At 39.3% G+C, this 25,590-nt stretch overlaps 1 protein-coding gene across 2 annotated transcripts in view; it reads right to left on the reverse strand.

Moving 5' to 3' along the window:
* Positions 1–25,590, reverse strand: part of PIK3C2G (phosphatidylinositol-4-phosphate 3-kinase catalytic subunit type 2 gamma) — a 190,635-nt gene that overhangs the window by 85,733 nt on the left and 79,312 nt on the right. For both annotated transcript variants that reach the window (XM_019288624.3, XM_010404187.4), the window contains exons 18-19: positions 19,320–19,413; positions 18,145–18,239 (exon numbers count right to left, since the gene is read on the reverse strand). In XM_019288624.3, coding sequence (XP_019144169.2) covers positions 18,145–18,239; positions 19,320–19,413 — 189 coding nt within the window. The remainder of the gene's footprint in view (positions 1–18,144; positions 18,240–19,319; positions 19,414–25,590) is intronic.

Here is a 25,590-nt window from a genome sequence, read left to right on the forward strand (position 1 = left end):
AAGGCAGCTCCTCCCACTCCCACTGAATGCCTGAACTGTGGAATGAATGTCCTGCTGACTCACAAAAAAATTAGCAGATCAGTGAAAACAAAGGCTATGCAAGGAAGGTGCCAAACCCTGCTGAGGTTGCCTAGCAGAAAAATTGTTTTATTTGATATGTAATATAGTTAGCTGCACACACTTTGCATTAGGAAAATGAATCCCAGATAAAACTGATGTTGTCTGGAGGAGAAAGAGCTTGAAACAGAAATGAAATGAACCTTGAAAATGAACTGTATCAAGAATTAATTTGAATGTATAATGGTGCATGGGTACCAGTATCACTACCAGAGATAGATGCTGCTTGGTCTAAGGTCTAAGCAAGCAACAATCATCCTCATAAGGTCATCTCCAATTTGTTGAATGGATATGATAACATCGATATAAGTGCTGCAAGAATCATCTACTAAAAAGCAGTGCTAACAGTGTCTGTCTCTTTCTGCTCCAGTTTGTAAAAAAAAATTAAAAAATTGTTAGCAAAGTGGGTCTTTTTCTAGTCTGCTCCTCTTCATTGGGCAGGATCTGAAAGCAGAAATTTATTAACACACTGTCACAAACACAAAGCATACCTCTGGCAGAACACCAACCCAACAAAATTTAGTGGTGGTTTCAAAAAGCACCTGTGCACAACAATGCTGACCTTAGATAACTTCAGTCTTGAGTGGGGGTTCATGGCCCAGCAAAGATCCCACCCTAATAAAGCATGGATCCAAAGCTACAGGAATGAAAAGCCTTCACCCTGAAGTGTCATTAAATACTGAGGATGACTTAAGCTCAGACTTGCAACTGTAGGTCTGACTGGTTTCGACTATTCATAGAAAAAGTACCACCACTGCCTCTTTAAAGAGAGTGATTAAATGTCCTCTCCAAAAACTGCATTTGGAAATAAAAAAAACCCCAATTGTTTAACAAAGGTATTGCATTTAATATCTGCATGAACATTATCAATTGGACAGCATTATTTTCCATTCAGTGAGAAACTTGGCATTCAAGTCTGGCATTAATTGTGAAAAGTCTGGTTCCATCTTTGCCAGTGCCTTCTTTACGTGACTGAGTACGTCCCCGTCTGCGCTTTTCCCAAAACTGCAGATTTTCTCCCCAGAACAAATGACGTATTGTTGTCAGAATTCCATGCAGTATCTTACACCAGCATCAGCAAGCCTGAAAGCGTCCAACAATCTGTCTCTGTGAGAGTTTAGAGTAAATTCATGCACAGGAACTGAAATGCGCCATTCATTCCAGGCATAACAGAAATTGTTGTGTTCTTCCCAGTGGGTAACTGCACTGGGAGCTAGCAATGAATGGGATTAGATGGGATAATCACCACTAAAATAAGCAGACCCAATGGCTTTATTGGGATGCTGTCCAATATGCCAGCAATTAATTGAATACAGGAGGTGACTAAGCTACTCTACTTTCAAACTATATAAATAAAATGCAAAATTAATTCAGATTGAAGCAGTCCATGAGAGCCAATGGACTTGCAAAGCTTTGTACTGTTTCTGAATTTAGGCCACAGTTATCACAGCAATACACTGAGGAGAAACTGAAAATGTTTTTCTTCAACTGCCTATTGTTTGGGTAGTTTATGTCTACCAAAATGGCTTTGGATAGCATCTGCAGTTCCCACTAGCTTCACAGCTGAACAAAAAAAATCCCTCATGACACTATAAAACACAATGTAAGACACAGAACTAATTCTGTATGGTTCTGCATGCACTGGGCAATCCAAATGCACACAAAATTGCAGAATTAAACAAGATACACTGCAGTACTTTGGTAACTTTACATTGTTTGTTGGTTAATTGTTGGGTTTTTTTAAATTTTTTTGTTTAGTTGTGCCGGTTTTACCTGGGGTGGACCTGATTTTCTTCCCAGTAGCTGGTATGGGGATGTGTTTTGGATTTGTGCTGGAAATGGTTGATGTTTCAGATGTTTCTGTTATTGCTGAGCAGTGTTTGAAGAGTCAAAGGTTTGAAGGCCTTTTCTGCTCCTCACTGAAGGCACTGAAGAGCAGTGTTTGAAGGCCTTTTCTGCTCCTCACCCCAACCCACAAGTGAGTGGGCTGGGGGTGCACAAGAAGTTGGAAAGGGACACAGATGGGCCAGCTGACCCCAACTGACCAAAGGGATGTCCCAGACCATATGGATCATGCTCAGCAAATAAAGCTGGGGAAGAAGGAGGAAGGGGGAAAACTTAGTATGATGGTGTTTGTCTTCCCAAGTCACTGAAGCGTTGATGGGGCCCTGCTCTCCTGGAGGTGACTGAACACCTGCCTGCCCATGGGATGTGATGGATGGATTCCTTGTTCCATGTTGCTCATGTGCACAGCTTTTGCTTCGCCTCTTCAACTGTCTTTATCTCAGTCCATGAATTTTCTCGCTTTTCTAATTTTCTGCCCCATCCTGCTGCAGGGGACAATGAGTCAGTGGCTGTGTGGGGCTTGGTTGCCATCTGGGGTTAAACCACGACATTAATATACTAACACAGAAACAGCTTCAGGGAGAAAACTGAAATTGTCTTTCTACAAGGTCATTAAGGCCCTTGGCTGCTCATAATCGGAGCAGTTCCAGATTTTATTCATACATTCTGAGCCAGATCTGTACTTTATAATCCTAGAGTTTTCAGATTACTTTTTTTTTATGACTCTGGGCATGGGAAAGGAAGGGTTTGGTTAGGGGGGTGGGGAAACAGAATAAGACAACTTTGTTTTTCAAATATTATGAAACTCAAAAGAATTTGTTCTGCAGAGCTGTTAATTTTCCTATTTGTTCTGCACTCAGTTACAAGAACTTGCTTTGTGTAACAATGTCTACATTCAAAGCTGTTATCTTTCAAGTAGAGTCTCAGATTTTTACAGACAAGGTGCTCAGATGTCAACAGCAGAGGAAGGATGTATGAGATTTGATACGTTTCAAATACATGGGGAATTAATGTTTCTTTTAAGGCAGCATCCCTTCTGCCTCTCTGGAGGGACCTGTCTGTAGATCCATTGTGTTTTAAGCACAGGCAGTACAGATACAACAAGAACTGATTCCACATTATTTCCTGACATGTCAGTCTTCTGGATCTTTACTTTCATCACTGCTCTAGCTGGCAGCCCAGCTTATCTTATTTTCCCAATATCTATCAAAGGGAACTTTATTCAGATCACTGCCTAACAGGAACAGGGAGGAAAAATGAGCCTCCCCAGGTACTGTAAGTGTTTCAGCAATCCTGGTACCTCAGTGTAATTACAAGATGGCAAAATGCTGTTTGCAGGAGACCTCTCATATGTGACAGAGTGTGCTTTCTGTAAGATGTCAAGCCTCTTTTTTGTGTCAGTTTGCTGTGTGGCAGCTCAGTGCTGCACAAGAAGAAGGGATGCACGGATCAGATCGTGGGATCACAGCGCCGTGTTAGTTCTGTGCCTGTACCTGGCTGACTGTGTCAATAGAATGACTGGAGAGAACTTTCAGAGCTCACACAATGTGGCATCATGAAGCCATACGGTCCCTTACACTTCAAAAATAACTCATTTGTTTTCAGGGAATAGAAGAGAGAAAATCGGACTTTTCAATGGGGGAGTCTTTAGAGTCCAAATCACACTTTTTCATCTTTTCATGATTCTGACTCTTTTAAGGGAAAAATCTCTTTGGACTACAGCTCTCTTTTTGCATAATGCCACTCTGGAATCTTCTTCAAATGAGATGATAGCTACCATGCTTTAATTTAATCAAAATAGAGGAGACCATGAAAGATGGTGGCAGGAAAGAAGAACAAGCGTTTACATGGCAAGGAAGAATATTTCTGTCTTCATGACTTTTCTAGGCCTGTTGTATTTCTTTCTCTCTGTTTTTACTTTCCTTCCTCTTCTCTTGGCCTCTATTAATTTTTTGCTCCACATTATACATAGCAATAGTATCTCTTGCAAAGGTAGGAGAGCAGAGCAGAGATGGAAATAACTTTAGACTTCTCCTTTTTAAATACTGGTCTGGTTCTGATTTTTCCTTCCATTTCACTGCCTTATTGCCACCAAATATTGGCTTTGTAAATAGGGAAGTGGGAATTTGAAGTTAAGCCCATGTACCAGGGAAAGCTTGCTATAATATATTAGTAAGAGAAAACCTTTCTTTTTAAGATGGCCCAAGGGTATTTTCCTAGTCGACAGCTGGCCTAGTTACCATGGAAAACAGAAGAGCTGGAGGGCAGGCACAGTAGGAAAATGAGGCAGAGACCTACATGAAATTGGGTTGGCTTAATTTGCAGAGGCTTGGTGAAATTAATCTCTCACTTCAGGCACCTTGTTGCTCTTTCATTGCTGGGAATAGACATAGAGTTTCATCTAGGTTTAAAAGTCCATCTCGGCTCTGCTGAGACACGTTCAGCTGTGGCACCAGGTCTGAACAAACTTTTGAATAAAGTAAAATCCCTTTTAATGAACCCCTAACCAAGATGGTGTTACTTCTTAAGCTTTTACCAAAGAAATCTTGCATCACTCTCTTCAGATCAAACTGAATTTTAACCTTGGTGTTAAAATCCATAGATTTTAATGTCAGAAGAATTCCAAGCAGATATGAGAATGAAAATCCATCCTGAACTTTACTTGAGAGGTAATCTTGGCAAAATTATTTTATTTCTCTGTGCTTCTGTTTTGCTTTTCAGAAGTGGAGAGAATTATTTCTCATAGGCTTTCCACAGAATGCTGTGTTTGTTTCTAAGCTGCTCTTATGCCAGAGGTAAATGCCATTGTAAATAGGTCTTTTTAATAACATTGCTACCTCCTTCCCATGTGGGAACCCATCTAGCCAGCATCTTTCAATCATATGGGAGACAATAACAGCCCCAGGCATTTTTTTTGCTCATAAGAAAACAAAATTAAGATTCAGTTGTTGTGATAAAAAGTCCAGGTCTGGTTCCAAGATTCACAATCACATTTGTGGAAGTATTATTGCAGCAAGCAGATGTCATATTTCAGTATGTCCTGAGTCAGGTAAAGAGTGGAGCAAGCTCTCCAGGGACAGTCACTGCATTGGCAGAATAAATATAGATCAGCCATCTGACACAGAATGCTCCTGGGACTTTGAAGCTCCCTGGCTCTGCTGTCAGCATCTTTCTTGCCCTCAGAGTGCTGTCCTTGTGCTCAGTCCCTGTGAGGCTGCAGCTGGATGGAGGACTGAGATGCAGAAATTCCATCTTTCCTCTCCTCTCCTATCATATATGTGCTTGGTGAATACCCCTGAATCAGCCACATTTGTTCCTAGATGTGTACTCTGCTGACAGACCAAAAATCTGTGTGTGCCAAAAATTAATATGGGTAAGTGCCAGGTTTTTTCTACCAGCAATACTCATGGGCTGGCAGCCATGGGTGAGCCAGGCACATTATTGTTTAAATCACCTTTAAATTGCTGGTTTAAAAACTCCTAATACCAAAGCTAAGCAACAGCTGAAGACAGCACGTGTCAGCTTTGAATTGATGCAAAAAAGATTTAAAATAGGGCATCCTTTGAACGAGGCTCCATTTTCATCCCATGACCAAGCAATGTCCTTCTGAGTGACACCCACAACAAAGCACTGGCAGTTCAGGAATGTTTGCCACCGTGGCTGCTTCAAACCCCTTTGACAAACTGCCCTATCCACAAAAGCACATACATGAGATCTGAGGCACTCAAAAGCTGCCTAAGCAGCGCCTATCAGAAAAGTTTAATTAAATTAAAGTGCTTCTCCTGATAGAAATCCTCACACCCACTGAATGTCATTGTGGAGCAGGTTAAATAGAAGAATAAATACTGACTTTTAATACCAGACTCAACAAAGGAAATGCTACAGAAACGTCAAAATCTTGTTTACTGTTTGACCTTCTCCATATCCAGTGCTCACAGGATAATTATTGCAAATGGTAGAGGCTTTTTTTCCCAGAGAGAACCCCACCTCCCTTGCTGATGTACAAACGAGGTCTTCCTTCAGTTAAAAATGTATAATGTGTTACAATACTCATGATGAGGGACTGTTCTTTCAGTTAGTCCAAGCCAATGAATTTGACTGTGGAAATCCCTGTTCAGTCCCCTCTTCATTAGCCAAGATGGCAGCTGCCACACCAAAGCTAACGAGCCTGATTAATATCAATTCAGTAAATTAAATTTTTTTTCCAGACATTAATTTTGTATTAATCCAGACATTTATACTGATTTAATATCAGCTGACATAACATAATTTCTCATTTAACACTAATTGAAAACTACTGGTTTCTTATTCTAAAGAGCATTTGCTGTCACTTATAACTTACGGCTTTTTATAAAGCTATTTTTCAAATAATATCATCATGGAATTTTATGTTTTCTGCCTAGTTGCAGAACCTTTATATGCAAGCATGTGACTGGTGATGTGGGAAGAATGGAATAATCAGGTAATTTCTCTTAAAGATATTTATTTTAACAACTTTCCTTCATATTTTCCATTATATGTCTGTGAAAGGACTGATTGAAACAAATGAACAAACGAAAAAACTCTTCATTTAAGCAGTGTTGAACTCAGCCCCTCTAGCTATTTTTTTTTCCCCTTCTAAATAATTTTGGGTTTGTTCAGCTTGCCTTCAGGCTTGGTTTCTTCAGATGCTACAGAAGAAAGAGCACATCTCTATTTTTGTGCCATTTGCTCTTATTATGATGTTAAAAATGTCTATCCCGTGGGTTTCACCATGACAGTCTTTCAGCTGAACATCACCTGTGTGGAACACTACAGAAAGTTATTGGTGAAAGACTCCATCCAAGAGACAGCACCTACTACAAAACTGGTTATTTGGAAAACACTCATAACTTTCTCAATCCTTCCAAAGGTGAGAGCACCCTTTGTGCCCTTATCTAAGGACTGTCCTGGTGGCTCGAGAATTGAAGGACTGTGGAAACAGAACCAGTAAAGAAGCAAAGACACTTGCAGAATTCATTTGCAATGTACAGGAACAGGTCAATGATGTCAGGAGGGACCTCTGAAGGTCCCCTGCTCTGGCCCCTGCTCTAATCAGAGCTACCTCTGCTCTTGGATCAGGCTGCTCAGAGGGCCTGCCCTCGGCTGTGGGTTGGGAGAGCTCCCGGGACAGCGGAAGGAACAGCGGTGCGACTTGACCAGAACATTGTGGGTGCCCAGAACAAGAGGAGTTTCAAAAGATATGACTGAGTGACAGGCAGGCCTGTCACTCAGCCAGGAACATGAATAAGTGTGCCAAGGGCTGCTTTTCTAAGCTGTGAGTGTCACTCTGGTCTGTCTTCAGCCCCATGAATCGCACTGAAACTGGAGGGCAATTTCTGGCAAGCCCTTCAAGCCAGAGCCCAGCTGTCACAGAACAGCGAATATTTCAAAATTCCTGTGATACAGATTAATTTTAGGCTAGGAACAAAGACTGCACATTACTCTTTACACTGTCTAAACTGAGTCTGTCAGAACTACCCTTGTGTGTAAAGTAACAGAGATTGGGGTTTTGCCTATGGCACTGCCTGGGCAAAATCCTCTCGTGTGTTTGCAGTGCACAAAATGCAAGGGCTTCATTCTCTGAATGAACAGCTGCCTATTTACCGCTCTTTGGCCCCAAGTCCTTCAGGTTCTCAGAGAAGTTATGTCAGGCAAAGGAGGACAGTTCAGTCAGCCTCAGGATTTGCGGGAAGTGATCAAATATGAGTCTCCAGGGGCTTTTCCAAAAGGAGGGTTGATGTCTGTTTGTTTTCTAGAATCTGTAACTTAGACTGAAACAGAAGCACAGAGAGGTTACATTTCTAGGCACAAGGGGAACATACAGCAATGTAGGAATCCAAATTACACTATACAGGAAGGGTAGAGTAGTGGCACAGGTTATACTTGGGAATAATGCTTTTTTATGGAACTGGTTCTAAATCTCCCAGTTCTCTTGGGAAGTCACCTGAATCTAAATTTAACTGCTGGTAAAAAGGATTATTAGAACACAGCAGAACCGTGTTACTTACAGTACTAATGTCTGCTTTACTCTTCCTTTTCTGCATCCTTCCTCCGACAAAAATATTTTGCTTGCTGTCCTTTAGTCCCTCAGTGATCACTCTTTGCTCCTTTGCCTGCCTAAAGCATATTTTGTGTCACTTCAATCAGATCCACAGTTCTGTGCAAACACTGGGAACATGGTGGTGATTTCCGCCTTTCCCAAACCAGTGAACACCGCTCAGACTTCTGTTTCTGGGAGAAGAGTTGGGATCTTGAAGCAGAATAGACAGAAGTGTTTGCAGAGCCAGGTGGAGGGAATTCCCAGTTTCAACCCTTTCCACTGCCAGAATCATGCTACTTTGCACATTGCATACTCTACCCACTTCCAAGTGAATCTAGAAGAATCTTGGGAATGAAGTGGAAGGAGGCCTTGGGGGAAGTTATTTTAATTTCACTGGATGACAGACTGTGAACAATTGCTGGGGGAGGCTGAACATGAAAACTGAGCACTTACGTAAGGGAAAAAAAATTCTTTTTTTTAATCTACTTGGATATAAGCCTTGCTACACAAGCTAGAAAAATCAAGCATAAGAAGCATAAAACAGGATTTTATTGAGAGATATGTTGAAGGTGGCTTTGCTGTTTACACTGAAATACTTAAGGGTCACTCTCTATATCCAAGGATTTGAGCTCTACAAACCACTTATTAGATAAGAAAGGAAATCTCTTTTTGTGAAAGAGGGAGGGTGCTGATTTGAAAGGATCATCCACCTGTGTATGTGCCACTATTCAAGTAAACACTCAAAAACTTTTGTTACTGTGTTATGTTATTATATTACCTATACTACCTCTAATGCTGACAAAAGATATTGGCTTTATTTCCTCATCTGTTTATTCACACAACAGAACCTTCACCACTCTAGAGCTGCTCCACTGTGCTTTGCTTGCACAGCTTGCAGCCACTTTTGAGCCAGAAAGCACTCAGCCAGTGCATTATTTTTCTACTGTCCACTAAATCCTGAACTAGAAAAAATCCTGAGTAGAAAAAAAAAAGAATTAATATGAACAAATTTGTATTCACCATTTAAAATTTTCAGTGGAGGTAATTTGTGCTAGCTCTTTGAAAGATAGACAAATGAAAAACAATAGCTACTCCAGCACTGAGGCTTTGATCAAATTGACAGAGAAATAATTTCCCATATATATGCTGCCTGCAGTTTATCCCACTTAAAACCTGCACTCCATAACACTTTTTTAAAACAACTTTTTAAATTTTTTTCCTTAACGTAAGGTTTTCCCTGAAGTCAGAGCCAGCAGTGAACAGCAGCCAGGCAACACACTGCAGAGGTGAGATACCCAAGGCATTTCAAAAATTGCTATGCCTAAAAGACAGTGTGTTTTCAAGCTAAGAAATAAGACCTGTTAATGGAGTAGGGTTGAGCAACTCGGATGAACACCATGAGAGGGACATGTACCTGAAATAACAAACTTTGCATTAGGGATTGTCTGAAAACATGCATTGTATCTCTAAGTTGAGTTGGAAGCATGCTGGTGACTTGCTTTAGAATGGATGGGATGATTTACATCTCCAGTGACAAGCAGAGGAATTGGGACTTTTTGACACGCTGTCTGAATGTTTACACCTAAGCTCCATGTTTCTGTAAAAAGATTTTATTTTGATGGACATTTAAAAAAAAGTCAGTGAAAAATTCCTTGCTACTTTACATGACTCTGTGAGCGACCCACCATTGATAAAATACTGGGATAACTTTGAATGCCTTTATATAGGAATAAAGGCCTTTCGGAGAAAAATTCAGTTCCTGCAGCCTGATTTTCTTTCTGCAACAAAAAATAATGTGCTGAACTTTACCAAACAGTATCCTGTGTATTTGACAGACACCACAGAGAAAGCTAAAGGACAATTCAGCTGTCTGTCATTTGGCAGAGATGCCTGTGGCTTGTATGACCCATTGGGTAGAATTTTACAGGTTTTAGATTTGGAAGGAATTTTAATTCTTTTAGATTCACTGGTCACTTTCTGTTGTTTAGTTCAAGGGCCCAATATACACCAGTTGCAACCAAGTGGGCTCTTTACCAAGAAAACACTGAAGGAGACAACTTGACACAGTGGTCCCTTGAATAATTCTCTTGTTTAAAAGGAGGTTACTACAACATCACAGCAATGTTGTTCAAGCAAAAGAGCCACTCAAAGGCAACTCATCTGACAGCTCTTTCTCTCCTCTCCCACATGATTTTTAATTTGGTTGCCATCCAAATGCCATCATTCTGATTACAGACTAATATACCATTGAGTATGGGTGAGCATTCTGAAAGCAATTAATATTTTGGGAAATATTTTCAAACAGTAAGGGCTTTATGAGTTTAATCCTGAAATAGTCATCGTCTGCAAACACCTAAACATACTGAATTATAGGACTTCTGCACTGTTATCCTGACAGGACCTTTTATCAATCCTTCCCCTCTCCTGCCTAGAACTACTGTCTTTTATTCTAGTTTATTTATTTATTTCTTTTAAAATGTGTTCATAATTACATTTGGGGTTCCATTAGGGAATTCTTTTCTAAGAAAAATTATGCAAAATTGAAGGAATATTACAAAGTAATTTTCTGCTAAATCATGCACTGATGGAACATATTCAACAATGTCTAATTCATTATTCTATTTTTTTGAATGTTTCAGTTACTTAGGCAAAGGTCCAAGGCCCAGTTTTCATTCTGGTGGAGAGTGATGATTAAACCTAGAAATATTAACCACAGAAAACACACAATTGACGGCAACATTAAGCCAACCAATAACTCATTACACTGGATGTCGTGTATCCACTTGAAGCCTCTTTCTGTTTATCCATACTTTTCCTTGAAGTTCTCACTGACAGTGCTCAGAAATAGGAACGATTTACAAAACTCCAGCCTGTCAGACCAGGCTGTGATCAACAGCCTAACTAGAAATGAGTATTCCAAACATATCAGTCCAGGGAAATCAGGTCCTGAACTGCATTTATTCTAGTCATGAGGCAAAAACTTTGTGTTCCGAGAAAAATGGACTGAAAACAACTCTCTGGGGTAGCTCAAGTCAAATTTTGTCAAAAATTGGTTCAAACAGCTATTGTTAAAACCCAAAAGCTTGCTAAGGTGGAAAGAGAAAAAGACGTATAACAGAGAAAGACTTATAAAATGTTTTACATGATGTGATGCAATTTTGAAACATCTGCAGACTCATTTTGAGTACAATAATTGCCATTTCTAGCAGAACAAAAGTTTCATACAAAGGAAATACATTTTTTTTCCCAAATATTCACAAAATGTAAAACCTGAAAGTGAAATTAAAAATTTTTTTAGATACTTCTGAAGAATTTGCAGTGAAGCATCCTCTCCCAGTATTTCACCTGAGCACTCAGAATCACTGCAGCACAGAAGCAGCCCACTGGAGGACCCCTCTCAACTGCAGGATTGCTCTGGGCTGCAGAGGCAGCATTTCACCAGTGAAACACAAGAGCAGCTGCTCAGCTGAGAATCACAGGAGGTTCTCTCCATGCTGTTTGCTTTCCAGCTGAGGCTTCGTCTCTCCAAAACCATTGCAACCTGATTTGGGAAATTTGCATCATCCTTAAATTGCAGCTACTGTTATTTATGATTTGGACATTTCACATTATTGAAGTTGGCCACTCAATATTGGCCACTCAGTATTGGCCTAGCCTAAAGAAAATTTCAGTGTCAAGAAACTACTTCTAGGGTTAGATTCAGGCATCTTTTTCCAGTAGCTTTGCACAGTATGAAAAATCAAAATAATTCCCCATCCTTCAAATTCATGGCTGAAAATCATCAATGTGAAGTGACAGAGCTAGATGAATGTTTCCTCAAAAATTTTCCTGACTTATTACTACTCTGGTTTACATCCCCAAATGTCCATCTGGGACAAGCAAAGACTGCATGAGGTATCCCTGAGGAAAGGTTTTGGCTCCCTGTTTTGTTTTTGAAAGAAGCAACAACAAAATAATTTTAATAGGAAAAAAGAAGAAAGAAAAACAAAAAAAGAAGAAAGGCACAGATGAAAGCTGTGTGTGACACCTGCACAGAACCCTGCTTGGAATCCCTTCCTTGGTGATGCCCTCTCTGCTTCCTCAAAACTGGTCAGCATCACATCCCAGCATCGGAGACACTGTAAGAGACCACCACGATGCTCAGTGCAATCCTTCCTACAGAGCAGATCCAAAAGGCAAACCCATCTTTCACACGCAGCTGCATTACTGGAGGGGTTAGGACAGATATAACTTGAAGCTTGTAGGGAGTTTTCTGGCATAGCTGAAAAACCAGATTTGTCAGCTCCAGGATTTTTAACTGTAAAAGGAGCCAAATGCAAAATAAATCAGAGAAGCAGTGTTTGGACAAACAATGTACTGAAAAACTTTTTCCTTAGTGCTACCTTATAAATCATGGAGCAGCTAAAAGGATCAAAGCTTTTCAGAATGCAGTCACCTTTTCCAGTTTATCTTTGCAGTTCTAAGTAGGTTCACTTGTGCACATACACTGTGGTGTGTTTTTTCACTACAGTAACACGCACTAATAACTGGCATTTACAGGCTTTTTATGCTTCACTTGATAACATTAATCCTTCTTGAATATGACTTTTGGCATGGAAGTCCCTCTGCTCCAAAGGTGGGACACACACAGAGTTATCTCTATGTTCAGTAACTTACTCAGTGCAGCTGAATATTTGCCTGACCCAATAAAATTAATGATGCTTCACTCCATGCTCACACTGATACATGATCACCAGGATACCTCACCTCTTCCCTTTCGTACTTGCACAGGATGTGGAAAAACACCCAGCATTCCCAGATTTCTAGACATTCAGGAACATGTTCACTCTACTAAGAATCATTAAAATAATTAAAAACAGACACACGCACAGCTATGTTATTTATGTCCTCTGCCAGTGACTCACTGGATTCTCTCATATTCACTAAATTACAAGAAAGCATAGCTTTGTGCTTTAATAATTTTTAAACAGATTTCTTTCTTAAAAAGCTGTCGTTTTTAACAGTGTGGGAAAACTAACTCCCTCTTTATAGTTTAAATGTTAAAATGCCATGCTTAGATTCTTTGTTAACCTTTCCCAATCGTGTTTCCAATTTGATTTTTTAATTCTTTGGAATTTATTTTCATTTTCCTTTTTATTACAATTTTGAAAGTTTAAAAATGTGGTCTTGCCCCACAGTCCTCTAGTCCTCCAGCTAGTACATCCTTTTATCAATTCCAGCTGAGGTCAAAGCCAGTTCACTCCTCTGTCTTCAGGGATGGCAAAAAGTGACTCTAAAATACTAAGTTGTTTCTTGAGATCTAAAATGTGTTTAATTAAATGTAAGATATGGTTTTGTTGATTTAAATATACTGTTTTCTCATTAAGTCTGTAACTACTAGAGGTCAAACTCAACAGTTGCTTTTTCACAACAATCTCTTTGTTTCATTTGACATCACCTTTTTCTAACACTGGAGTCCGAGAAAATGGAAAGTCTGTATATTAGGAAACAAAATAATTATCTGTCTGTTCCACAAGGCAATAACCCAAGGCCCACACAGCTAATAATGAAGCACTTAGCACAGAAGTTGTCTGAATCATTATCTCACACAAATAATGCTCTAATGGTGTTATTTACTATACCCATAAGTAACTACAGAAAAAACAAATTATTGGCATTACATAAACAAGAATTATGATTTCAGAACTAAAATGCCCAGGTGTGATCTATGGTTGAGGTTCTCTGCAGTCCAGAACATAACAATCACATCAAGTACTCCGACTTCCAGTGAAATTCACAAGCACCACTCAGTTGAAATGAACATTTACTTGGACTGGCTATTCCTACACAGGTTTAAAGTTACACACATGATTAAATGTGTTTTGATTCTGCTCAGTAAGGAGGACCAAATTAACACGAAAACAAGAACAGGCATCTTTTGTATTTACATTCATGTCATTTTAATGGGCTGGGGTTTTCAGCCTGCTCTGCACAGCTATTTAGGAAGTTCATTTACCAATTAGCAGACTTGATAACTTCTGACTGTCAGAGAAAGATATGATAATGCAGGAAGAAAAAGATCTGGAGGATGGTCATCTGTTTAATGTTCAGATAATTAAGAGTGGTGGACAAATGAGTATCTGCTCGATTTATTCCTTCTCTTGAACTCTTTAAGCAAGTTATGGTTAATGTAGACAGGTTTTGACAGTTAAAAATGTATTTTCTTTCAAATAATATGAAGCAATTATTCCAATGCCAGAGTGCTGAATGAAACACTGGCAATGATTTTGGAGAAGAAAGTATTGAAGTAGAAACCTCCCAATATCAAAAAAGTGTAACTGGGGTCTTTTTAAACTTTTATACATTGCTTGTGTTCTTTTTACTTCTCATAGTCCTTTTTCTGTATATATAGAAAAAGAAATAAAATATTATGTTCTAGCCATGAAATCAATAGTCTGATTCACATTGTTTCCAGTGTGCTGCATTCCACCAAGTTCCTTTTTAAACTCATTCTTGCTTGTCTACAAGATGTGGACTTGGAAAAAGAAGACTACTCCCTTTTCTCTTGTCAGTCAACGTGTAGTTTAGAAATGCCAAAATCTAGGAAAGTTCTACGAAGTTTTAGTGACTTAGAAGACAAACTACAAAAGGACATTTTGACTTCAGCAAGGTTTGCACCTGACTTTTTCTTTTACTGAGCTAAACAAACCAGATTCTCACGCTCCAGCAAAATTTACAAACACTCCCACTCTTCCATGACGATGGAATCTGTTCCTTAGCACCACCTTCAAGCAGCTGCCACAGATCCTGGAGGACACTATTTTTCCACGTTATTCAATCCTCCTGTGGAAGGCAACCATCTGTGAAACACTCTCCTGGCCACCTGCTGCCCCAGCCAGCTGTTCCGATTCCGCCCTGCAGCTGCCACCTGTGACAGCAGCTAAAAGCCAAAAACACTCAAGCAGGAGGGAAACTGACTGGCAGGATGCCAGGTGGATTAAAACTCCAGCACAAAAGCTGACAAAAACCCACCTGTGTGTGAAACATCAAGTAGCAAGGAGATAAACAGCAGCTTTCTGTGAGCAGAAGGGCCCAAAAGGGCTCAGCAGGTTTCTTTCCCCTCAAGCAAACTTTTGTGCTTCGCTAGAATCAGTTTAGTAACTTGTCACCATAGCCCCAGGGAATGGGGAAACTTGCTCCAGCCTTCTCGCTTCCCTGGTGGGACTAGCATCAGAGAGAAAGTCTAGAAGGTAGTGGGATAATTCTCCATGTCTCATGGACATTGGGAAGTCCTGCAATAAAACTAAAATGGGATTTAAGTGATACACGAGTCCTGTGCTGGCACAGTGTGCACGGGCAAATTTTAGTCTCCTTGGGAAGGGGAGGGCATTCAGAAGGACCAATGAGGAGCTAAAACACTGATGGATGCAGATGGCCCAGATTCTTCAAGAATTTAGAGAAGGGAAAAGACAGAAATGATAAGAAAAACCCCAAACATTCCAACAGGGTGTAAGATCCTTCTCATTCTCAATAGCAGAATTAATGGAACAAATCTGCAAGAGATACAAGCAAAGAACAGACTGAAACTATCCTGATTTACAACAGCTGAAGATATATCCCAAAAATGAATATTCTCTCTGTTCTGTCCACCTTCACCAGCTACTGCCTCATAATTTTTAAATAAAATCTTCAGACAAACTTATCACTGCTTGATGAAAAGAAATTAACAATTTACTATCCAACATGAATATTAAAAAGGTGATGAGATGGTACACCACTGTTGGGTAGCTGCTTATCTTTGACCTGCAGGGAAATCAAGTCAATTTGAAAGAATTGACATCTTATTATAAATAGTATTTGTTATTAGAATAAGTTGGTGTTGACAGTCACCATCTTTTCTAGTAATTAATTTCTAGATTTACAATAGAATTGTAAAACATGGAAGTTAAAATCAGTTGAATTTTCCACTGTGGCTCTGAAACCACTTCATCAGTTTTCTGTATCACATTAGCCTTCTTTTCCAAGTTTTCTTTTGCGCAGGTAAAGTGTGCACATTGTTGTATTATTTAAGAGTAGAAAGCTAATGTCATTTATTACAATTAAAAATAAACATAAGCTTGTTACTAAAGTTTTTTTACCAGTCCTTTCTTCTTGATAGCTAATTTGGTAATGAAACAGAATGTGACACGTGAGAATAAAACATAACCTAATCACATTTCTTAAAAGAAGTTATGTGAGTGTACATGCACACATGTGCTCCCCACAGTATTAAATCATTGAACTTCTTTTAAAAGTCTTTTTAGAAATAAGTGGAAGAGAACCTCTGTTTCCCCTTACTTTTATAACAACTGAAATTCAATTTGTGAGGGAAAGTTTTTATTAATTATTTAAGATATTATTAATAAAAGTCACGAAATTACTGGTAAACTTTGTGAGTAGAATTTATGGCTTGGGAAACTGCCTTTTAAAATATGGAAACAGGAATATGAGTAATTACGTAAGTTGGACTGTTAGGCAGAAAACAGTTTACTACTGAAGAACATGGTGGAGCAGAGTAACCAAAAAAACCCCTAAGTGTATATGATGCATACAAACAGCAAAGTTCAAAGAGATGTTTGCCACATTTATGTTCTCAGTTTAGATTGAAACATTTGAACTAAACACTTAAATAAAAGAGGTACCCAGCATGAACAGGGCTACTGCCAGCTGAAAGCCAGAGAACACAGTGAACCTTTACAGAAAACCTACTTGATGTGGATGTAGTTACCCCATGCATTAAGCTATATATCAAATAAATTCATTTTGCCACTTTACATTGCACTGTGTCAGATAACCATATATATTATTCAGGACGGAATACCTGCCCTATATTACCCAAGGTTATGATATTAGACAGCTTGAGCAAAATTTGGGGGAAAACAGGGATTTGCACTGCAAAGTAAAGAGGAAGAAGGCTGCAGACAGTAATTTTTCTTCTGAGAAGAAGAGAGGAGTTAAAGGAAACACAGGCAAACTAATGATGATCCCCTGCCCACTGAACCCTAGATATGATTTCTAATTGTACAGGAACACTACCAACTCTTAGGGCATATTTTGGAACTCCAGACTGGATATTTTTTGTCCAGTATGACTAAGTTTAATATTAGTAGAAATTGTCTCAGGCATATTTCAGGCACTGTTGAAAAATGGCTTGCTAAGTGTGGCTTCTCTTTATTTGAAAGATATGCTCATTAGGCACATTATCCTACTCATTTCAGTAAAACAAACACATTAATAATTCTGTTTTATCCCCACAAATACTTCCAGAGACCATGAAGGTATGAAAGTATTATTTATGCTCTTCCCAACCCCATACTTCATCAATCAAATGACTACAATTCAAATTGTTTTCTTTCCTTTGCAGGGAGGAAAGCTTTGGTTCAAGGGATCTGAACCAGTTGAACTGTAAATGAAAGCTCAGTTCATCCATCATTACTAAAGATGGAGGAAAAAAAAAAAGAAAACACACCAGAGTTTGATTTTCAGATCACAGGGCAGAAGTTGAGACATCAGAAAGCCACATTCTTTCTCAGACAGCCTTGAGGTAACAGCACAGCAAACACAATAATCACCTCATGCAATAATACAGTAAGAGGACCCCTTGTATTGCAGAGGTGGGTGGTGAATGGCAGTTCCTGCCAGGCCTGGTACATCTCCATAATCATCAAACAGGACTGTTGGAAACTCTACCATCAGGAGTCAGACTGATATAAAAAGGGGTAAGACACATATTGACACACATGAGAATTCTGACAACTTCAAGAGAGGTCAGGGAAACCACTAAAGCAGCACCTTTTAAAAGTAAACCAATGCTTATAAATTTTGGGGCAGATTATTTTTGGCTCAAACCAAAAAATGCTGATGAAAACAAATAGCATCTTAGGGAACAGAACTTCCCCCTCTTCCTCCTGCCTAGGGGCAGGATGAAGGCAGAGATAAGTGGGTCTTTTATACAAGTTACACAAACCCAGTGCTGAAAGGGAAGGAGCAAAACCTCTTTTTTCTGTTGCTTTTAAACCAAAAGAGGGTTTTTCACCAATGGAATAATAGATAAATTTCACTGTGGCAGAAAATGACTATGGCAGCAGTGGCAAATATCTTACCAGTAAAGCTGATGGGCGACTTGGATGCTCTGAAGAGAACGATTCAGCAGGAGTTTCACCAGAGGGCTTTCGAGACTCCACTCAAACTTGAGCACCTTAACAGAAAAATTCATAATAAAAATCAATTTTATGCTGGCCTTGGTGTCTTTCCTTTATAACTAAGCTAATCAGAAGGGACCCAGAGCTTAGTTTGAACAAAGCAATCAGACACATGGAGTTTGCTCTGGCAATGCAATGAGCAGAGAAACTTCTGTTCACAAGGGTCTGCCACCACCTGGAAGACAGACAGATACCATCCCGATTCTGTGCTAACATGCACGTAAATATGCAGCTTCTCTTCCCCCACTTAAACCTATCAATGTTATATTTAATTTTTTATCTGATTATCTGGTTAGGAAAATAAACTTACTTTAGGACAGAAGCTGTGGAAGGTGAAAGGTCACAGCAGTTTGTGAATGCTGGAAAGCTGTGAAGGTTCCACTGGCTCACAGTAGTGGATTACATGAATATATTCATAAATGCACACAGATATCTATCTAGATAAGCATATATCACAAGCACAGAAAGAAACTCTGAGAAACTCTGCAGTGTGGATAGGGAGTTATCCATATGCACAGTGCTATGAAGTAAGGGGATAAAGCTTTCCAAAGTTCCTGCTCAACCCCAACACAGGATCTATTCAATCACCAAGTGCTTTGGAAGCAGTGATGCCATAACTTGCAAAACATTAATTTCCAGAAAAAGTAGTGTACATCTCTACAGAGACAATTCTACACCCAAATGTCCACTTTGTGTTGACTGTTTTTCTCAGTGTATGTGGAATTAAAAACCCAGTGATTTGTGTGGCAAGAGCACTTCCTTCCTTGACTGCAGTGAAGCCCTGCTACCTGAGCAGAATTTCTCTTGGTCAGATACACTTTTTTCTTTTCTTTGTTACTGCAAAATACCTTCATGTGCTATATGTGAAAGCTCAATCAGCATGCCAAAACAATTCCATCCTCCTAAGTTGGAAACAGTCTCTCCCTCAGCCCTGTTTTTAATCCACTCATTGCATCAGTTGACCAGACTTATTTGTTCCTCTTACAATGTATCAACCAACCTAAAAGCATCAAAAGTATTTAATGAAGTTATTGATCTGGACAGGAGATTCCCTTGGCTATCAATTTCCTCCTTACCTGAACCAGCTGTGGGAGGTATTCTAACAATTCATCATTTGACACATTTTCTATTTGTTGGACTGCTGCCCTGCGAATATCTTGATCTGGAAAACTGGAGCAAAACAAATAGGTATCATTAAGAGCTACCAGACCACTGCAACTCTCCCGAGTTCTCACTGATACAAGATGTTAGAAAAACTGATTTTCTCTCAAAATGGAACAGGGGGGGAAAAAAAAATCAATTAATTTGCTTTATTGTAACAAGAAACACACCACAGGTGTCTTAATTGGATTGACTGTTACAGTGCCGCACTGGGGAAAAAACCCCAACCTGATCTTCAAATACCTTTTTTAATTTGAACTACCACATATTGTATATTTTCTGAAATATGAAGCAAATTACAGATCTCTTGCTGCTCTTTGTTACCTGAAATGGGAAATTTCTGAGCCTTATGAACTTTTAACAGTCACTTGAAGACTTTGCTTGATCTGAGAAACAACACAAAAGCTTGACATTTCCCATACAAAAAGGGTTCATTTCAGATAATTTATTCTCAAATCAGCTCTTCTGTTTTCTGTCATAACACAATCAAACATACTTTTTAAACAAAAGCGATTTTGTAATTGAAAACACGGATTGGGTAGTTTTAGGATTTTATTCTGTGAAATTTGGTAAAAAATTAGCACCTTCTCCAGAAAGGCTCCAAGTCAGTGAAACAGACATTTCTGCTGAGAAAACATTTGAGAACTCAGCATAAGCTATATTCTCAACTAATTCTGGCTGAAACCAGGGTGGCTGTAGCCTGGTATAGATTTTGTGATGTTTCTCATCATAAAAATGAGAAAAGAGGAAAACACGGTGTGGCAGCAGCAATAATACAGAAAGAGAAGGTTGGATAATATAGATGGTAGAAACATTTTCCTTTGGAAGAGAATGAAATTTTGATGTAACCTGGTTGATCAAAACTGACTCTTAAAAGAATATTTTCTCTCCTCGGAGAAAATATACAGAAATATAGTGTCACTTTTAACATTTGAAAGCCAAAAGATAACCTTTTAACCACTTCTTTTGAAAATCTAAAAATAATTTCTACCTTTTCATGTTTTGCAATTGTGAAATCATTAAAGCTTGGACTTGATGATCTCAGAAGTCTTTTCCGATCTCAATGATTCTATGATTTTATACACAGAGAATTTCCCAAACACAGAATTTGCCTAGAATGGTTCAAATTTAGCTGATTTGCTGCTGTTCTGCTTTCACAAGGAAAGGAACAGATGTGCTCCTCTGTGTACATCTGCTACGAGGTGTCACCCTTAGCTGTGTAATCAATCCTTGTGTGTTGTCCATTGCCATCCCAAGAATATTTTCTGTCTTCTCCTGAAGCAAACTGGAGATGTTCGTGGAGACCTTTCAGTTACCAGAGGTGCAAGAAGGGTCATCTCTGCCTAAGGGGCAGAAATGTCTTCAAACAGCACCACAGTCAAGTGGATATTGTTCAGAAGAGCTGGTGGGCTTTGATCCAGTTCCCTGAGGGCGAGCACCTGCCCCACAGAAAGCAGTGAATCCCTACCCTCTGAACTGCTATGGCTGTTAGGCTCTTGGGAGAAGCCTCTGATTTGGCAGTCTAGTCACACAAAAAGATGATGACTAAGGGACACAGGTTATCCTGTCAATTCACCCTGAGGAAAGTCCTTTGAAATCAGAACCTTCATGCATGGCAGGAGATGTCACAGGCCAACAGCGTCACTGCTTCAAGAGCTCAGCACAAAACCAGACTGCTCTCTTCCCACCTAGCACCTTTTGCCAATAATATAGAAATAAAAATCAGAAGTGAAACAGAGGAGGCAGAACCATACTTGCAGCAGCGACTGCTTGTTGCTATCAAGATAAAAAGAGAAGAAATTGTAAAGCTAAGTGCTCAGCAGTATAACAGCACCTGCTGCTGGAATCCTGAGCTTCTAAGTTCAATAAAACCAGCTGAAGCAGAACAGTATGCACACTTTGATCAGCAAATTAACTAGAGGCCATCTAATCAAAATAGGGATATTCTGATTAAAAAAATAAAAGGTGGACAGTTGGACTTACTTGAATTAACTGGTTTCAGGGCTGCAACCTGTAACACTTCCCACCCCCCTTTCCCACGTGGCTCAGGTCCAGTTTTACTATTTTGTTTGTTTTTTATGGTCCATATTTAGTGACGTTTCTAATATGGTTTATAATTCTTTGTATAATGCTGAGAGGGCTTTGATGGGGAGAGGAGGAATACATTATAAATAAATTATCATCCTAGGCCCAAATTAGCATATTTTGCGAGGCTTATTTTTTTTTACTTATTTATTCTAGGCAACCTATTAGGAATGAGAAGTTGTTACTTTAATATTCACATGGCAATTTAGAACAAAATGTATTTGAAAGAGGACTACATATTAAAAAAATAATCCCTTCCATATCATCCTATTTTCTAATTATGCAATTGCTCCAAAGGATTGTGTGCCAAGCATGTGCAGATAATATGGAAATGAGTCTTTCCCTTCCCCTTCTTGCCTAGTTCAACAGGCTACTGAGCAGTGAATTACGCTCTACACAGGCACAAGGCCAAACAGAAAAATGTTATTACTTGGTTACATCTTGTCCTTACTAGCAGCCAAGATCTGAATACACACAATGCTATGAGGAGAGAAATTCCTGTATTTTTTTCCAGCTAGGCAAAGAATGAGAAAATTATTTGAATCCCAGACTTTCCAGAAAATCCAGCAGCTAACATTTGATTTATTTAGAATTGATTTGATGTAAGTCAAAACTGGGGCTATGTCTAAGTCACCAGAAGCAGTGCCAGGAGATGTGATTAGGGCAATGACAGGCACTGTGGTGAGATACCTGCAGGGCAGTGTGCTTCAGGAAACATGGCTCTTGTTATTCTTTTTGAATGACATTTTGGTAGTTTGTTGGTCTTGGTGACTAAATAGTTTCCTTCAGCTTGTAAATCTTGAGGTCAGCTTGAGGCTTAGTTCAGTCTTTTGAACAGAATGGGCAACTAGTACATTTTTTAAACTACCTGACAATTTGTTAACCCCTAGATGTAAGAGCCCTCACTTTTTTTGAATTTCAGTGTTGTTCAGGGCCACAAGTACAAGTACAATATTGAATTTGTATTTAAATATTGTACACAGGCACAATATTTAATTCTATTTGTTTTCTCCCTTACATTTGTATTTGAGCAAACATTTAACATCCTCAGAAACACTGGAGTTACAGCAAACTCTTAGGAACTCCACCATTACATGATGCTTATGCTATTCATGCTTGCACACACCAATTTATTTGCTAAAAGCCAATAAAAGGGTATGGCTTAGAAGCAGATCTGAGTTAAAAATCCCTTCACATGCCTGGAAATGATGCCATCTTGTAGTCTGGTACTTAATTAGTGCTGGAAGGTTTTTTTCCAGTGAATAATCTTGCAAATGTTTGAGTTGCATCAAATCTGATTTTAGTAATCCATAAATTAGTCTTGATTAGAGGACAAAATTAATTGATTTTTTGACTCTAACTCAATGCAAGAGAAAGCACTTCAGGCCCAAGAAAAAGAGCTTTACAGTTTGGATATTAGAGGAGAGCTGATTTCCAGGGCTTGCTGCAATGAATATGCATTTATTTACACATGCTGAAAACTCTGAAAGCAGGGAAGTGAGACAACTCTATCACAACAAATTCAATATTCCAGTCTTTAAGAGTATGCTCCTAAGAAAGAAGAGCTCATCTGTAGCACAGCCTGTCTACATCAGATCCATTTTTTGAGGGCTTTGAAGAAGAGATTGTCAGAAGTGACATGTGGCCTCTGACTATGGCTTCAGAGAGGCAGGACCTTCAAGGACTCCTCTTCCTAGCTGCTTTATGGTTATCACCAAAAAAACTGAGAATTTAGCTAAAAAAACCCCAGCTTAAAACAAAAGCTTTTAACAATGCTCGTAAGATTCTTTTTTTTACATAGTTTCAAATATATAATTGTCATGCAGGTTTAGGTTTCCACTTACTTATAGTTGTTCCTTTTTTCCCCCTCAACAAACCACCTATTGGTCAAAAAATACTTCAGTGAATAGAACCATTGTGTTGTGGTTCTGTTCACTGTGACTAGAGCCAAAGTATTCCCCATTCATTTGCTTGGCTGCATTGTAATATCTTTCAGCTTTCTTCTTTTGGCCAATTTAATTGTTCTCCCTTAAGGCAATGAGTACTCCACAACAGAGATCATGACTTCTTACATATTTGTTCCAGGTTCACACACATCAGAAACATCACAGACTCTATGAAAAATAAACAATATGTAAATTAAAGTTGTTGAGTTTAGTCCTCAGTAATAGGTCACACTATGCAGGACTTCAAATGTCCCCTTCACAGCTTGTCTCACAATTTGGATTCTCTGTAAGCTATGAAACCGTTTTCCTCTAATTAAACACTCACCTATTTAAACTCAACACCCTTTTTGCAGTTTTGTTCTTCCCTCTCTGCATGATGCCAGTGATTGACAGCCACCCATTTTTTATCTTTTAAGTAGATTACTAGGTCTCCCTTGAGACTTTAAGGTGTGTTTTGTAAAAGTTGAATTTTGAGCTGGATGAGCACAGATTGCAACTTGGTTTGGAAATAAGGACAACTTGCAGTCTTTGATTTTTTTCATACTGATAGCCAGTCGGGAGCTATGTGTCTAGCTGTACCTTTTAGCTAAATCAGATTCAAACAGAAAACTAAGCACTGATGAGGTGTCCTGTGGATCTGTGAAATCCGCTTGAGATTTTAGCATCTGCCAGTGGTGAGCTGACTGTAAAAGAGAAATAGATGTGCATTTTATTTTTAACAGTTTTATTATTCTAATTTTATTGTGCTGTCTCAGATAGCCCTGTGCCAGAATATATTTGTCAGGTAAGTGAAACTGCTCACTTCTCTACATTTTCTGGCACGTGATGATCTCTGATGAGAACAATGTAGCCTTTCACAGGCCTTCTTTTAAGGTAGAGGTTTATATCATGCCACTTATTTCTGCATTTCCCTTCACATTTTAAATTCTGTTGCATTGTCAAAAAAGAAAAACTTCACTCTGCGAAGTGCATGGTATTAAGTCTGGCAAAACCAAGGAAAGCTGAACTAGCAAACCTACTGGAATGAGGATACCAACTGAAAACAAAAAACCCTTTAAGTAGTAAAGTATATCATGTCATTGATGGATGCAACTGGGCCAGGAGAGAAAGTACGGAAGAAATGTTTAGAAGAGTAGACAGGGAAGTTTTGTGAGGCAGTTTAAGTATTTTAAAAGCAATTAGACAGAAAGAGGGAAGAAACTACTAGAATAATGATTAAGGTGTATGTCAGACTTCTGCATGCTAGCTCGAAGAGAGCCTGGAGGTGTAGCCACAACCTGACTGCACTGCAGCAGGCACAGACAAACACAAAAGCACAGGCAGACGGGGGTGTGCTCCTCACCCGAGGGGCCGTCCCTAAATAGGGGGTGAAGGCAAACAGGGAGAGGCAAAGAAGGGAGAGAGAGGGGACTCTCCCATGTAATTTGTACACAGAAGGTTTATTGAGGTGAGGCAAAAGGAGCAGGAGATGGAGAGCCGAAAATCTGATAAGGGACCAGGGATTTTATAGTGGGGATAGGAAAGGCGGGGATAAGGGATACAGCAAATGGGATACTTGACAGGAGGCGGGGTTGAGTGCAAGAGAACCAATGGAGGGATTTAGGGAAGGAACCAATGGGGCATCGAGGAACAAAGAACTTTCTAGAACTGATACATATTAAACTTGGGAAATGAATATACACAACCTCATACATAAAGCAAGGAGGGAATAACATTAAGCAATCAGGGGAAAACATGCAAACAGCAGAACAAAGGAATCATGGGTTCTCACAGGTTATATACTAAACTTGGGTTGCTGACCACCACAGGGGGAGGTCTGAGTTCTCCTCAGGAGGCAGAAGAGCTGGAGCCACCTGCACTGCTAGAGGTGTATCGTTTTAGCTTACAGATAGCATAAGCTGGGTTTTCTGTTGGTGATTTTTTTCACTCTTTTGAGGGCTTCTGAAAATAAACCACTGTGAGTGTATGGAGGGTAGAAAATGGTAAGGATTGAAGGAAAGTACAGAAAGATAACAAATACCATCAGTAAAAAGGACACTGCCTTTTCATACTTTTTTTGTTGAAAAAGAGAAATTCACTCTTCATTGTGAGAAGTCACATGAACCCTTCCCAACCTCACACATCACAGAAGTTATGGTCGTCTTCACTAGCTTTT

This window comes from Corvus cornix, chromosome 1A, assembly GCF_000738735.6.
Source record: "Corvus cornix cornix isolate S_Up_H32 chromosome 1A, ASM73873v5, whole genome shotgun sequence".
In the NCBI taxonomy this organism is placed as follows: domain Eukaryota; kingdom Metazoa; phylum Chordata; class Aves; order Passeriformes; family Corvidae; genus Corvus; species Corvus cornix.